We start from the raw sequence: 12,166 nt of genomic DNA, 5'->3' as shown, positions 1-12,166 counted from the left end.
GAATTGACTTTATTTCTTACATCCTTCACATACGTGAGGAGTAAAAATCTTTACATTATGCCTCCATCTGAATGGGCAATGTACAAGTTTTAGTAATTTCTAATAAATAGTTTGTAAAACAGGACAGTCAATATAACATAGAAATGCAATTGTATCAGTGTGAATTAATCAGTCTGTTAGCCTGGTGGAAGAAGCTGTTCTGGATCGTGTTGGTCCTGGCTTTAATGCTGTGGTACCATTTCCCGAATGGTAACAGCTGGAACAGTTTGTGGTTGGGGTGACTTGGGTCCCCAATGATCCTTTGGGTCCTTTTTACACCCCTCTCTTTGTAAATGTCCTGCATAGTGGGAAGTTCGCATCTACAGATACACTGGGTGTCCACACCACTCTCTGACTGAGGTAAGTACAGTTCTCATACCAGGCGGTGATGCAGCCAATCAGGATACTCTCAATTGAGCCCCTGTAGAAAGTCCTTAGGATTTGGGGACTTATGCCGAACCTCTTCAACCATCTGAGGTGAAAGAGGCACTTTTATTTCAGCCAGTATGTAGAGACCAAGTGAGACCTTGGTAGTGTGTATACCAAGGAACTTAAAAGCTGTTCACCCTCTCAACCCCAGATCCATTGAAGTCAATAGGCACCCCAGCTATATACTGTATATATGTGCCTCAGACTTTAGCACGGTACTGTATGGCTTTGGAATGTGGGAGAACTCCAGGGCACCCGGGGAAGCGCATGTAGTCACAGTGAGAATGTAGAAACTCGTCACAGGCTGCTGTGGGAATTGAACACTCATCACTGGTGCTGTAAATCATTGAGCCATGATGCGATCGTGTCACCTGAAAGGCCTATCCCCAGGTGGGCTCCCATGCAAGCACTCACAATGCCTGAGCCTATGTCACGCTGAGATTGGATGAGATCAGCTGTTTCCAGGCTCATACGGCTTTATACCCTGCAGATACAGAGACCAAGATTCAGTTCCTGATTGAGGGTTCTCTTTGTGTGGTTTTAGCATGTTATCACTCTGAGCACGCGGATTTCTCCCTGATTTTTGATATATTATTTCTGTTTGCACTATTTTTAATCTAACTATTTAATAAACACATATATATACTTGGCACGCGGCCAAGTGGTTAAGGCATTGGACTAGCTACCTGAAGGTCATGAGTTCGAGCCCCAGCTGAGGGAACGTGTTGTGTCCTTGAGCAAGGCACTTAATCACACATTGCTCTGTGACGACACTGGTGCCAAGCTGTATGGGTCTTAATGCCCTTCCCTTGGACAACATTGGTGTCGTGGAGAGGGGAGACTTGTAGCATGGGCAACTGCTGGTCTTCCATACAACCTTGCCCAGGCCTGCGCCCTGGAGAGTGAAGACTTTCCAGGCGCAGATCCATGCTCTCGCAAGACTAACGGATGCCTTTATACTTAATGTAATTGATCTACTTATTTAGTCTTTTCTTTCTATATTATCATGTATTGCATTGTACTGCTGCTGTTAACAAATTCCACAGCACATGCTGGTGAGAATAAACCTGATTCTGATTCTGTGCCAGTTCTCTCCCACATCCCAATGACCTGCAGGCTGATAGGTTAACTGGCCGCAGTAAATCACTCTATTGAGGGAGAGTGGTAAAATCTGGGGGGGGGGGGGGGGGGCGTTCAATAAAAATATGGTGAAATAAAGATGTGATCAATACGTGGTTTGGGTGACTGGTTGGTTCATGATTAGTGGAGACTGAGTGGGCTGAAGAACCATGAGCATTTCAAAGAACAAGAGATTGGTAACGTGGGGGGAAACCCATGTAGTTAAAGTGCAAATTGCGTATGGACAACACACTGGATTAGGTCAAAGTTAGTTTGGTGGAACAGTGTGACAGCAGCACTATCTAGTCTGCTACTGAGATCTCCCATTTATCGACCTGAGACTACTCAATGCTTCCTTAACAGACCTGCTTCGTGGAACATAGAACACCACAGCACAGTCTGGTTCAAAAGTTCAAAGTCAATGTATTATCAAAGTACATATATGTCACCCTATTCAATCCCGATATTCATTTTCTTGTGGGAATGCTCAATAAATCTATAGAATGATAACCATAACAGAATCAGTGAAAGACTGTCCAACTTTGCATTCATCCAGAGTGCAGAAGACAACAAACTGCAAATATCAAAAGAGGGAATGAATAACAATAAATAAGCAGCAAATATTGGGAACATGAGATGAAGTGTCCTTCAAAGTGAGTCCATGGGTTGAGCAAACATTTCAGTGATGGGGAGATGAAGTTGAATGAAGTTATCCTCTCTGGTTCAGGATCTTTGGGCCCCTTATCTCAGAAAGGAAGTGTCATTGGAGAGAGCCCAGAGGAGGTTCACGAGGATGATTCTGGGAATGAAGAGGTTGACATATGAGGAGCCTTTGGCAGTTTAGGGCCTGTACTCACTGGAATTTAGAAGAATTTGGGGTATCTCATTGAAACCTACCGAATGTTAGAAGGACTAGATAGGGTGGATGTGGAGAGGACTTTTCCTCTGGTAGGGGTATCTAGAAGTAGAGAGCACAGCCACAAAATTGAGTGGCAACTATTTAGTACAGAGGTAAGGAGAAATTTTTTTAGCCAGAGAGTAGTGAATCTGTGGCCAAGCCATGGGTATATTTAAGGAGGAACTTGATAGTTTCCTGATCGGCCAGGGCATCAAAGGATATGGCGAGAAGGCAGGTGTATGGGGTTGAGTGGGATCTGGGATCAACCATGATGGAATGGCGGAACAGACTTGATGGGCTGAATGGCCTAATTCTGTTCCTATGTCTCATGGTTTTATGGTATTATCCTGATGGTTCTGGGGTAATACCTGATGGTGTGAGCTCTGAAGCTCCTGTACCTTCTTCCTGATGGCAGCAGCAAGAAGACAGCATAAGCTTTGGACAGTAATGTTGTGTCAACCTTTTAACCTAGTTCAAATTCAATCTGACCCCTCCTTCCCTCCCACACAGCCCTCCATTTTCCTTCATTTATATGCCTATCTAAGAATTTCTTAACTGTCCCTAATATACCTGCCTTTATCACTGCCTGTGGCTGGGTGTTGCATGCACCCACCACTCTTTGTGTTAGAAACAGCCGTACCTCTGACAACCCCCATATACTTTCCTCTAATCACTTTAAAATCATACCACCTCATATTGGCCATTTCTACCCTGGAAAAGAGTCTCTGGTTCGATCTATACCCCTTATCATCTTGTACACCATATTCAAGTCACCTCCAAATTTCAAAGTACATTCATTAATTTAAGTATACATACGATAAACAACCTTGATATTCATCTCCTTACAGGCAGCCTCAAGAGAGAGCAATCCAATAGAGCCCTTTAAAAACGAACACTGTCAAACACCTAATATGCAAAAAAGAACAAATTTTGCAAACATTCAGAACTAAACTTCATGAAAGTGAGTTCACTGCTTAATTCAGCCAAACATTGACTCATTACTCGCTCTCCGGTATGGGCCCTGCCCCCTCACTTCGTCCCAAACCCGACCATTCCAATCTGGCCTGGTGCTTAAATTGGTCAAATATCGGCTTGTTCCTCGCTCTTGGCCCAAACCCTGCCGCCTCGCCTCTGCCTCACCTCAGCTCACCTTGCCTCACTCTAACCGTGGCCACACATTGGCTCGTTTCTTGCTCTCGGGCCTGGGCTCCACTGCTTTGACTTATATGCCAAGCTACAACCTTTCTGTACTTCTGAGACTTCAGTTCACACCATGAAAATGTCAGGTCATAAAGGAGTTGCAAAAGCTCAACTCTGAAATGGAAGTTACAGGCTATTGATTGCAGTAATCATTGTCCAGAAATCGTTCGATTAATAGTTAGTAGACTTGTTTGTTGCCAGTAAGGCATCACAGTGTCTCACCAGTGCCATCGTAAACTGGAAGAAATTTCTCATCCTCCTTTGCTCCAAAGAGAAAAGCCCTAGCTCACTCAGATTATCCTCATAAGACATCGTCTCCAATCCAGGCAGCATCCTGGTAAATCTCCTCTGCACTCTCTCTAAAGCTGTCAAACTCTTCCTGTAATGAAGTGACCAGAACAGAACACAATATTCCAAGTGTGCCATAAGCAGCGTTTTATAAAGATTGAGTATTAACTCCTGCTATCGCATTGTTTTATAGCAAGACCCCAGAAAATCACCAATGGAGGCAGATTTTGAAAAAAATATTAATTAATTTATAGTCATTCTTTTTCACAATAAGGTGTTAAAGAATGAACTAGATTTCATTTCCTTCGTTCAGTCACAATAAGAGAAATGCCTGCTTCCAATATAGAGCAGTAATCAATTACTTAGCTCCAACAGCACATTTTAACCTCAGGAGCACACTCTAAAAGGCTTAGCGATGCATGTAACCTCCTCTAAACTCGATCTTACAGTTCCTTGAGCAATTTAGTCACAATTGTTTGGAATTTTCGGCAGTTTTGTGATTGCTTCCATAAGGATGTGATCACTTCAAAATAATTTTCATGTCAGAACCCTTGACACAGCTAAAGGAGAAAAAGAGCTTCAATCAATTTATAAGTATGAAACCGGCTAACAAAACTAAAGGAAAGAAAACATTCCTGAAATTCTGTGAACTTAAGTTTTTCAAAGACAGTTACCAGTTAATGGCTGAAGCCTGGATGGAGGCTGAGTTGTAGGGCTGTCCACGTGTGTGGGTGGGTGGGAGCTTGATTTACTGTTCCACATACACAAGCAAATCTGCTGATGCTGGAAATCCAAAGCAACACAGTAGCATGTGGGCATGTTTTGTTGGCCTGGGACGTCAGGTGTTTAGTCCTTTCCATAGAAGCTGCCTGGCCCAGTGAGTTCCTCCAGCAGCTTGTGTGCGCGCTGTTTTGCTGGTTGTTGTATTCTGTGCCATTCTGCCATGTGGATATGGTATGTGGGCACTGGAATGTGTGGCGGCATTCATGGGCTTCCCCCAGCAGATGCTGACTGGTTGTAACACGAACAATGCACTTCACCGTATGTTCTGATAAGTAAGTGAATCTGAATGGGAAGTATGGTTACTGATCTAACCCAAAGAACCAGTGAGCATGATGATGCATGTAATGGCCAATGTCGATGGGCTGTGTTAGGACGTATTTTGGGGTCATAGAAAATAGCAAATAGCAGATGTGAATGTGGATAGTACAATGAATTTAAAATGCAGCTTAAAACAATGGTCTATCTCAAGCTGAAGACTGGGGTTGATTGCAGACCAGGAAACACCCCATGGACCTGAGATATCTGAATATGCATGAATGCAGCTCAGAGACAGCGGTGATTAACATACATTTTAGATGTGCTGGTGTGAAGATCTGGGTGTTTGAAAATTATATGTAACTCAAAGGAAGCATAATGGAATGCATTGTAAATATAGAATTGTCCTGCTTTTACCTTTGATCTTTAGCAGATAAAAATGTGGTAACGTTGGGTTAGGGAGCCTCTTTCCAGAGTGACTCCAAATGCTGTCAGCTTGTGTGTGCCGAATAAAGACTTTTATACTGCCAGCTGCGTGTCTCCAGTGGCTTGCTTCAATGCTGAATGACTTTACAGATCTATGATGTGATGTTGAATATATATTAAATCACTTATGTCTGTTTATTCCAGACTGTCGGCTGTGACTATGAAATAGAATCGAATGCAGCTGAAGATCAATGTGGGGTGTGCCATGGGAATGGCTCTTCTTGTCAGACAGTAAAGAAGACCTTTGAAGAGAGTGAAGGATTAGGTAAAAATTTGATCAACAATTTTATCTCTTGACTGTTCAATTGCTAATATTTAAGAGAATGTGGACAGTTTCCTGTGCACTTTGTGCTCTGTGAATATTTCCATTTGACTCTCACATTGGCTTGAGAGATTCTTTTCTGCTGGTACTTGTTACTGGTGAATATGTAGCCCAGGTTTCCAGCACCACCAGCTCCTACTGTAAGTCTGGTTTATACTGGCTGAATATCAAATCATGTGCCGGGCTTGGCTGGTACGTCTTTGGAATATGGGAGGTAACTGGAGCAACTGGGGGAATTCCGGCTGATCATGAGGAGAAAGGACAAACTTCTTAAAGACCGTGAGATGAATTGACCCCCAAGATTACAGCTGGCGCTTTAAAGCGCTGTGCCAACTGCTGTGCTATTGCGCCACCCTGGAGACAATCATCACAATGGTTACCATTTTCCATTCTCCTCTCTGTAAACCTGAGGTTATTCGAGCTGCCTGTGTTTGTCTCCCTAAGAATAAAGATCCATAACTCCTTGAACGTGGAGTCACAGGTAGATGGGGCCATAAAGAGAGCTTTCGGCATGTTGGCCTACGTAAATAGGCTTATTGATTCCAGGAGCCAGGATGCTCTGTTAAGGTTGTGTAAGACGTTGGTGAGGCCTAATTTGGAGTATTGTGTGCAGTTCTGATCACCTACCTACAGGTGTAAATGTACAGAGAATATTTTTAAGGATGTATAAATGGTTCAGCACAGACTAGATGGGTCAAAGGGCCTTTTTTTGTGCTGTACCTTTCTATGACTCTGTGTTGCCAGGACAAGAGGACCTGAGTTATAGGGAAAATTTAGATAGGTTATGGCTTTATTCCTTAAAGCATAGGAGAATGAGAGGGGATTTGATAGAGTTATACAAAATTATGAGGGGTATAAATAGTAGGAGGGAGGGAGGGAACGTCGACTCAGACCATGAGAGGCCTGCGTTGGACATTTTTACGCCTTACAAGGCGTGGATTGGAAGTCTGTGTGGGGCGCCACTCCTCGCACAGACTAGAGCAATGTGTGGTTAAGTGCCTTGCTCAAGGGCACAAACACACTGCCACAGCTGAGGCTCGAACTAGCGACCTTCAGATCACTAGACGAATGCCTAGTGTGGGCACATGACCAAGTGGTTAAGGCATTGGACTAGCGACCTGAAGGTCATGAGTTCGAGCCCCAGCGACAACACTGATGCCAAGCTGTATGGGTCCTAATGCCCTTCCCTTGGACAACATTGGTGTCGTTGAGAGCGGAAACTCGCAGCATGGGCAACTACTGGTCTTCCATACAACCTTGCCCAGGCCTGCGCCCTGGAGAGTGAAGACTTTCCAGGCGCTGATCCATGGTCTTGCAAGACTAATGGATGCAGTGAACCCACAGCTTTGGCCACATGACAATCCCATGGTCTCAGCCACACATCGTTCCCGACCTTGACTCAGACCACACACCTGGTTCCCATCCTCGTCACCCACCACAAAACTAGTTCACAACCCTGGCAACACTCACGAGATGCTGGAGGAACCCAGTGATTCTGGAATAATCTATGGAGAGGAATAAACAGGTGATATTTCAGGCTGAGACCCTTCACCAGCACCGGAAAGGAAGTGGGAAGAAGCCAAAATATGAAGGTGGAGGAGGGGGAGGAGTACAAACTAGCAGGCGATAGATGAAACCAGGGGAGGGTGAAGGTGGGTGACTGGGGGAAGGGGTTTGAAGTAAGGAGCTGGGGGAAGGTAGATTAACAAGGTAAGGAGCTGAAGAAGGAATCTGACAGGAGAGGACCATGGGAGAAAGGGAAGGAGGAGGAGCACCTGAGGGAGGTGATGGACAGGTGAGAAGAAAGGTATGAGGAAGCCAGAATGGGAAATGGAAAAACAGAGAAGGGGGAGGAGGAGAAACCAATGTTCCTACCTTCAGGTTGGAGGTCACATATTTGACCCCTGGTTCCATTTACACACCTGGTCCACATTTCCAACCAAATGCATATTTGCTCCACGTTCAGAATCAGAATCAGATATGTTATAATTGGTACACTCAGTGGACACATTATTAGGTACACCTGTACTCCTGCTTGTTAATGCAAATACCTAATCATCCTATCATGTGGCAGCAACTCAATTCATAAAAGCATGCAGACAAATTCAAGAGATTCAGTTGTTGTTCAGACCAAACATCAGAATAAGGAAGATTAGTCCTCCAAACTAAAGGTGTAGCTATGGGCACCCGTATGGGTCCTAGCTATGCCTGCCTTTTTGTTGGGTTTGTGGGACAATCTATGTTCTGTGCCTATTCTGGTATCTGTCCCCCACTTTTCCTTCGCTACATCGACGACTGCATTGGCGCTGCTTCCTGCACGCACGCAGAACTCGTTGACTTTATTAACTTTGCCAACTTTCACCCTGCCCTCAAGTTTACCTGGTCCATTTCCGACACCTCCCTTCCCTTTCTAGATCTTTCTGTCTCTGTCTCTGGAGACAGCTTATCCACTGATGTCTACTATAAGCCTACTGACTCTCACAGCTATCTGGACTATTCCTCTTCTCACCCTGTCTCTTGCAAAAACGCCATCACCTTCTCGCAATTCCTCTGTCTCCGCCACATCTGCTCTCAGGATGAGGCTTTTCATTCTAGGACGAGGGAGATGTCTTCCTTTTTTAAAGAAAGGAGCTTCCCTACCTCCACTATGAACTCTGCTCTTAAACGCATCTCCCCCATTTCACGTACATCTGCTCTCACTCCATCCTCCCGCCACCCCACTAGGAATAGGGTTCCCCTGGTCCTCACCTACCACCCCACCAGCCTCCATGTCCAACATATTATTCTCCGTAACTTCCGCCACCTCCAACGGGATCCCACCACTGAGCACATCTTTCCCTCCCCCCCACCTCTGCATTCCGCAGGGATCGCTCCCTACACAACTCCCTTGTCCATTCGTTCCCCCCCATCCCTCCCCACTGATCTCCCTCCTGGCATTTATCCGTGTAAGCGGAACAAGTGCTACACATGCCCTTACACTTCCTCCCTTACCACCATTCAGGGCCCCAAACAGTCCTTCCAGGTGAGGCAACACTTCACCTGTGAGTCGACTGGGGTGATATACTGCGTCCGGTGCTCCCGATGTGGCCTTTTATATATTGGCGAGACCCGACGCAGACTGGGAGACTGCTTTGCTGAACATCTGCGCTCTGTCCGCCAGAGAAAGCAGGATCTCCCAGTGGCCACACATTTTAATTCCACATCCCATTCCCATTCTGACATGTCTATCCACGGCCTCCTCTACTGTAAAGATGAAGCCACACTCAGGTTGGAGGAACAACACCTTATATTCCGTCTGGGTAGCCTCCAACCTGATGGCATGAACATCGACTTCTCTAACTTCCGCTAAAGCCCCACCTCCCCCTCGTACCCCATCTGTTACTTATTTTTATGCACACATTCTTCCTCTCACTCTCCTTTTTCTCCCTCTGTCCCTCTGAATATACCTCTTGCCCATCCTCTGGGTCCCCCCCCCTTGTCTTTCTTCCCGGACCTCCTGTTCCATGATCATTTCGTATCCCCTTTTGCCTATCACCTGTCCAGCTCTTGGCTCTATCCCTCCCCCTCCTGTCTTCTTCTATCATTTTGGATCTCCCCCTCCCCCTCCTACTTTCAAATCCCTTACTCACTCTTCCTTCAGTTAGTCCTGACGAAGGGTCTCAGCCTGAAACGTCGACTGCACCTCTTCCTAGAGATGCTGCCTGGCCTGCTGCGTTCACCAGCAACTTTGATGTGTGTTGCTTGAATTTCCAGCATCTGCAGAATTCCTGTTGTTTGAGAATAAGGAAGAAATGTGATCTAAGTGACTTTGACTGTGGAATGATTGTTGGTGCCAGACGGGGTGGTTTGAGTATCTCAGAGATTTTTGATCTCCTAGTATTTTCACACACAATATTCTCTAGAGTTTACAGAGAATGGTGCGAAAAACACAAAAAAAAAATCTAGTGAGTGGTAGTTCTGTGGTTGAAAATAGCTTGTTAGTGAGAAAGGTCAGTGGAGAATGGTCAGACAGGTACAAGCTGACAGGAAAGTGACAGTATCTCAAATGACCATGTGCGGAAGAGCATCTCTGAATGCACTACACTTCAAACCTTGAAGTGGATGTCCTACCACAGCAGAAGATAATAAAAGTGCACTCAGTAGCTAATTTATTAGGTACAGGAAGGTAATAAAATGGCCACTGAGTGTATCCAGTGTGAAATCTCCTGTTTTGCAGCAGCAGTACAGTGCAAAGGCATAACATTACAAAGTTAATGGTGCAAGAGTGATAGAATCATGAGGTACAACTCATGGGTTCATGGACCATTTGGAAATGTATGGCAGAGAGGAATGAGCTGTTCCTAAATCCCTGAGTCCTCAGGCTCCTGCCTCTCTTCCATCAGTGATAGCCTGCTGGTGACCCCTACTCTTGCTTCAGTTCCAGCCCACATTCCAAAACCCAGTTCTGGCTGATTTTCCAGTCTCCTTTCCCAGCTCTCAACTCTGGCTGCTGATCAGGCCCACGTTCCTAACTTTCAACCCCAACGCATGCCTGGCTCCCATTTCCAGCTCCCATATCCTGCTGCACATCTGGCCCGCAGTCCTGAACCCCAACCAGCTTTTTCACACCTGTCTTGGGTTCTTCGTCCGTAGCACATCTGGGCCGCATTTGGGTGACACCAAAGTTGGTGGCATCATGGGCAAAGCGAGAGATTACGTTAAGTAAATGGACCAAAAAGTAACACATGGAATCTTAGTTGGACAAATGTGAGGTTACACTTTAGTAGGTTAAAGCAGGGTAGGACCTATACATTGGAGCTTCCATATCAGTCAGAATGTTTTCCGCTGTACATCTGTAGAGATTTCCTAGAGTCTTTGGTGACATAACAAATCTTCTCAAACTACTAATGAAGCAGAGCTGCTGGCTTGCCTTCCTTGTAATTAGGATGTAGAATAGCACAGTATAGGAATGGTGCTGTGGAGGTGCGCAAGCAGTAAGGAGGTAGTGTCGCTGCAGTTGTAACTAGGACTAGGCCTCAGTCCTCGGGCTTGCATTGTAGGGCGGCGTCTGGGCTCGGTTGGGGGTGGTGGCCTCTCCTGACCATGGAGCCTTCCAGTGGCGGTTGGATGGATTACAGGCTGGACTGCCAGGATCCATCCGCCAATTTGCGGGATGTTGCTCAGGAGCTTAGAACATAGAACATAGAAAGCCTACAGCACAATACAGGCCCTTCAGCTCACAAAGCTGTGCTGAGCATGTCCTTACTTTAGAAATTACCTAGGGTTACCCATAGCCCTCTATTTTTCTAAGCTCCGTGTACCTATCCAGCAGTCTCTTAAAAGACCCTATCATATCCGATTCCCCCATCGTTGCTGGCAGCCCATTCCACGCAGTCACCACACTCTGCGTAAAAAAACTTACCCCTGATATTTCCTCTGTACCTTGGTCTAAAAATGTACACAACTGTGTTCTTTTTTGCCCCTTTCTCATTATTCTGATTACATATATATGTTTTTGTACCTTGGCCCCTCAAAAATGCTGTCTGGTTTGGCTGTATCCATTTATGGTTTGAATGACAATTAAACTTGATTTGATTTGAACCTGCCCTTCGACCCAGGAAACCCCGTGGTCATGGGGAGAATGTACAAAATCCTTACAGGCAGTGGTGGAAATTAAACAATTGTATCTCAATGCATTATCACATCTGGCTGCAGACTTATTTGTCGATTAGATTGGAAAAATTGAGACTAGATACAGAAAAGTTCAGGATTTCTCCTAGTTTTTGTTGTAGTACTGACAGAAGATTAATGTAGCCCCACGATCTGCAGGCAGCATGGTAGCATAGTGGTTAGTGTAATGCTATTACAGTACCCAGGGCCTGAGATCCATGAATTTGTATGTTCTCCCTGTGACCATATGGGTCTCCACCAGGTTCTCTGGCTTCCTCCTACATTCCAAAGACACAGCAGAGGACTCAACCTCAGAATAGAGAGGCGTCCTTTTAGAGTGGAGATAAGGAGGAATTTCTTTAGTCAGAGAGCAGTGAAGCTGTGGAATTCATTGCCACAGGCAGCTGTGGAGGCCAAGTCATTGGATATATTTAAGGCAGAGGTTGATTCTTGATGCATCAGGGCATGAAGGGATACGGGGAGAAGGCAGGAGATTGGGGCTGAGAGGGAAAAAGGATCAGCCATGATAAAATGGTGGAGCAAACTCTATAGAGCCAAATGGCCTAATTCTGCTTCTATATCTTATGGTCTTATGGATTGGTATGTTAATTGGTCACATGTGTGTAATTGTGCAGAAGGCCCTGACACCATGCTGTGTCTCTAAATGATTAAATAAACAATATAGAAATTTATATTTG

At 45.3% G+C, this 12,166-nt stretch overlaps 1 protein-coding gene across 2 annotated transcripts in view; it reads left to right on the top strand.

Annotated features, from left to right (window-relative positions):
* Window positions 1–12,166, top strand: part of LOC140194909 (A disintegrin and metalloproteinase with thrombospondin motifs 12-like) — a 688,485-nt gene that overhangs the window by 480,103 nt on the left and 196,216 nt on the right. For both annotated transcript variants that reach the window (XM_072252276.1, XM_072252277.1), the window contains exon 14: window positions 5,642–5,762. In XM_072252276.1, the coding sequence (XP_072108377.1) occupies window positions 5,642–5,762 (121 nt within the window). The remainder of the gene's footprint in view (window positions 1–5,641; window positions 5,763–12,166) is intronic.

This window comes from Mobula birostris, chromosome 3, assembly GCF_030028105.1.
Source record: "Mobula birostris isolate sMobBir1 chromosome 3, sMobBir1.hap1, whole genome shotgun sequence".
In the NCBI taxonomy this organism is placed as follows: Eukaryota; Metazoa; Chordata; class Chondrichthyes; order Myliobatiformes; family Myliobatidae; genus Mobula; species Mobula birostris.
The sequence above is the reverse complement of the archived record's forward strand: the minus strand, read 5'-3'. Positions and strand labels throughout refer to the sequence as shown.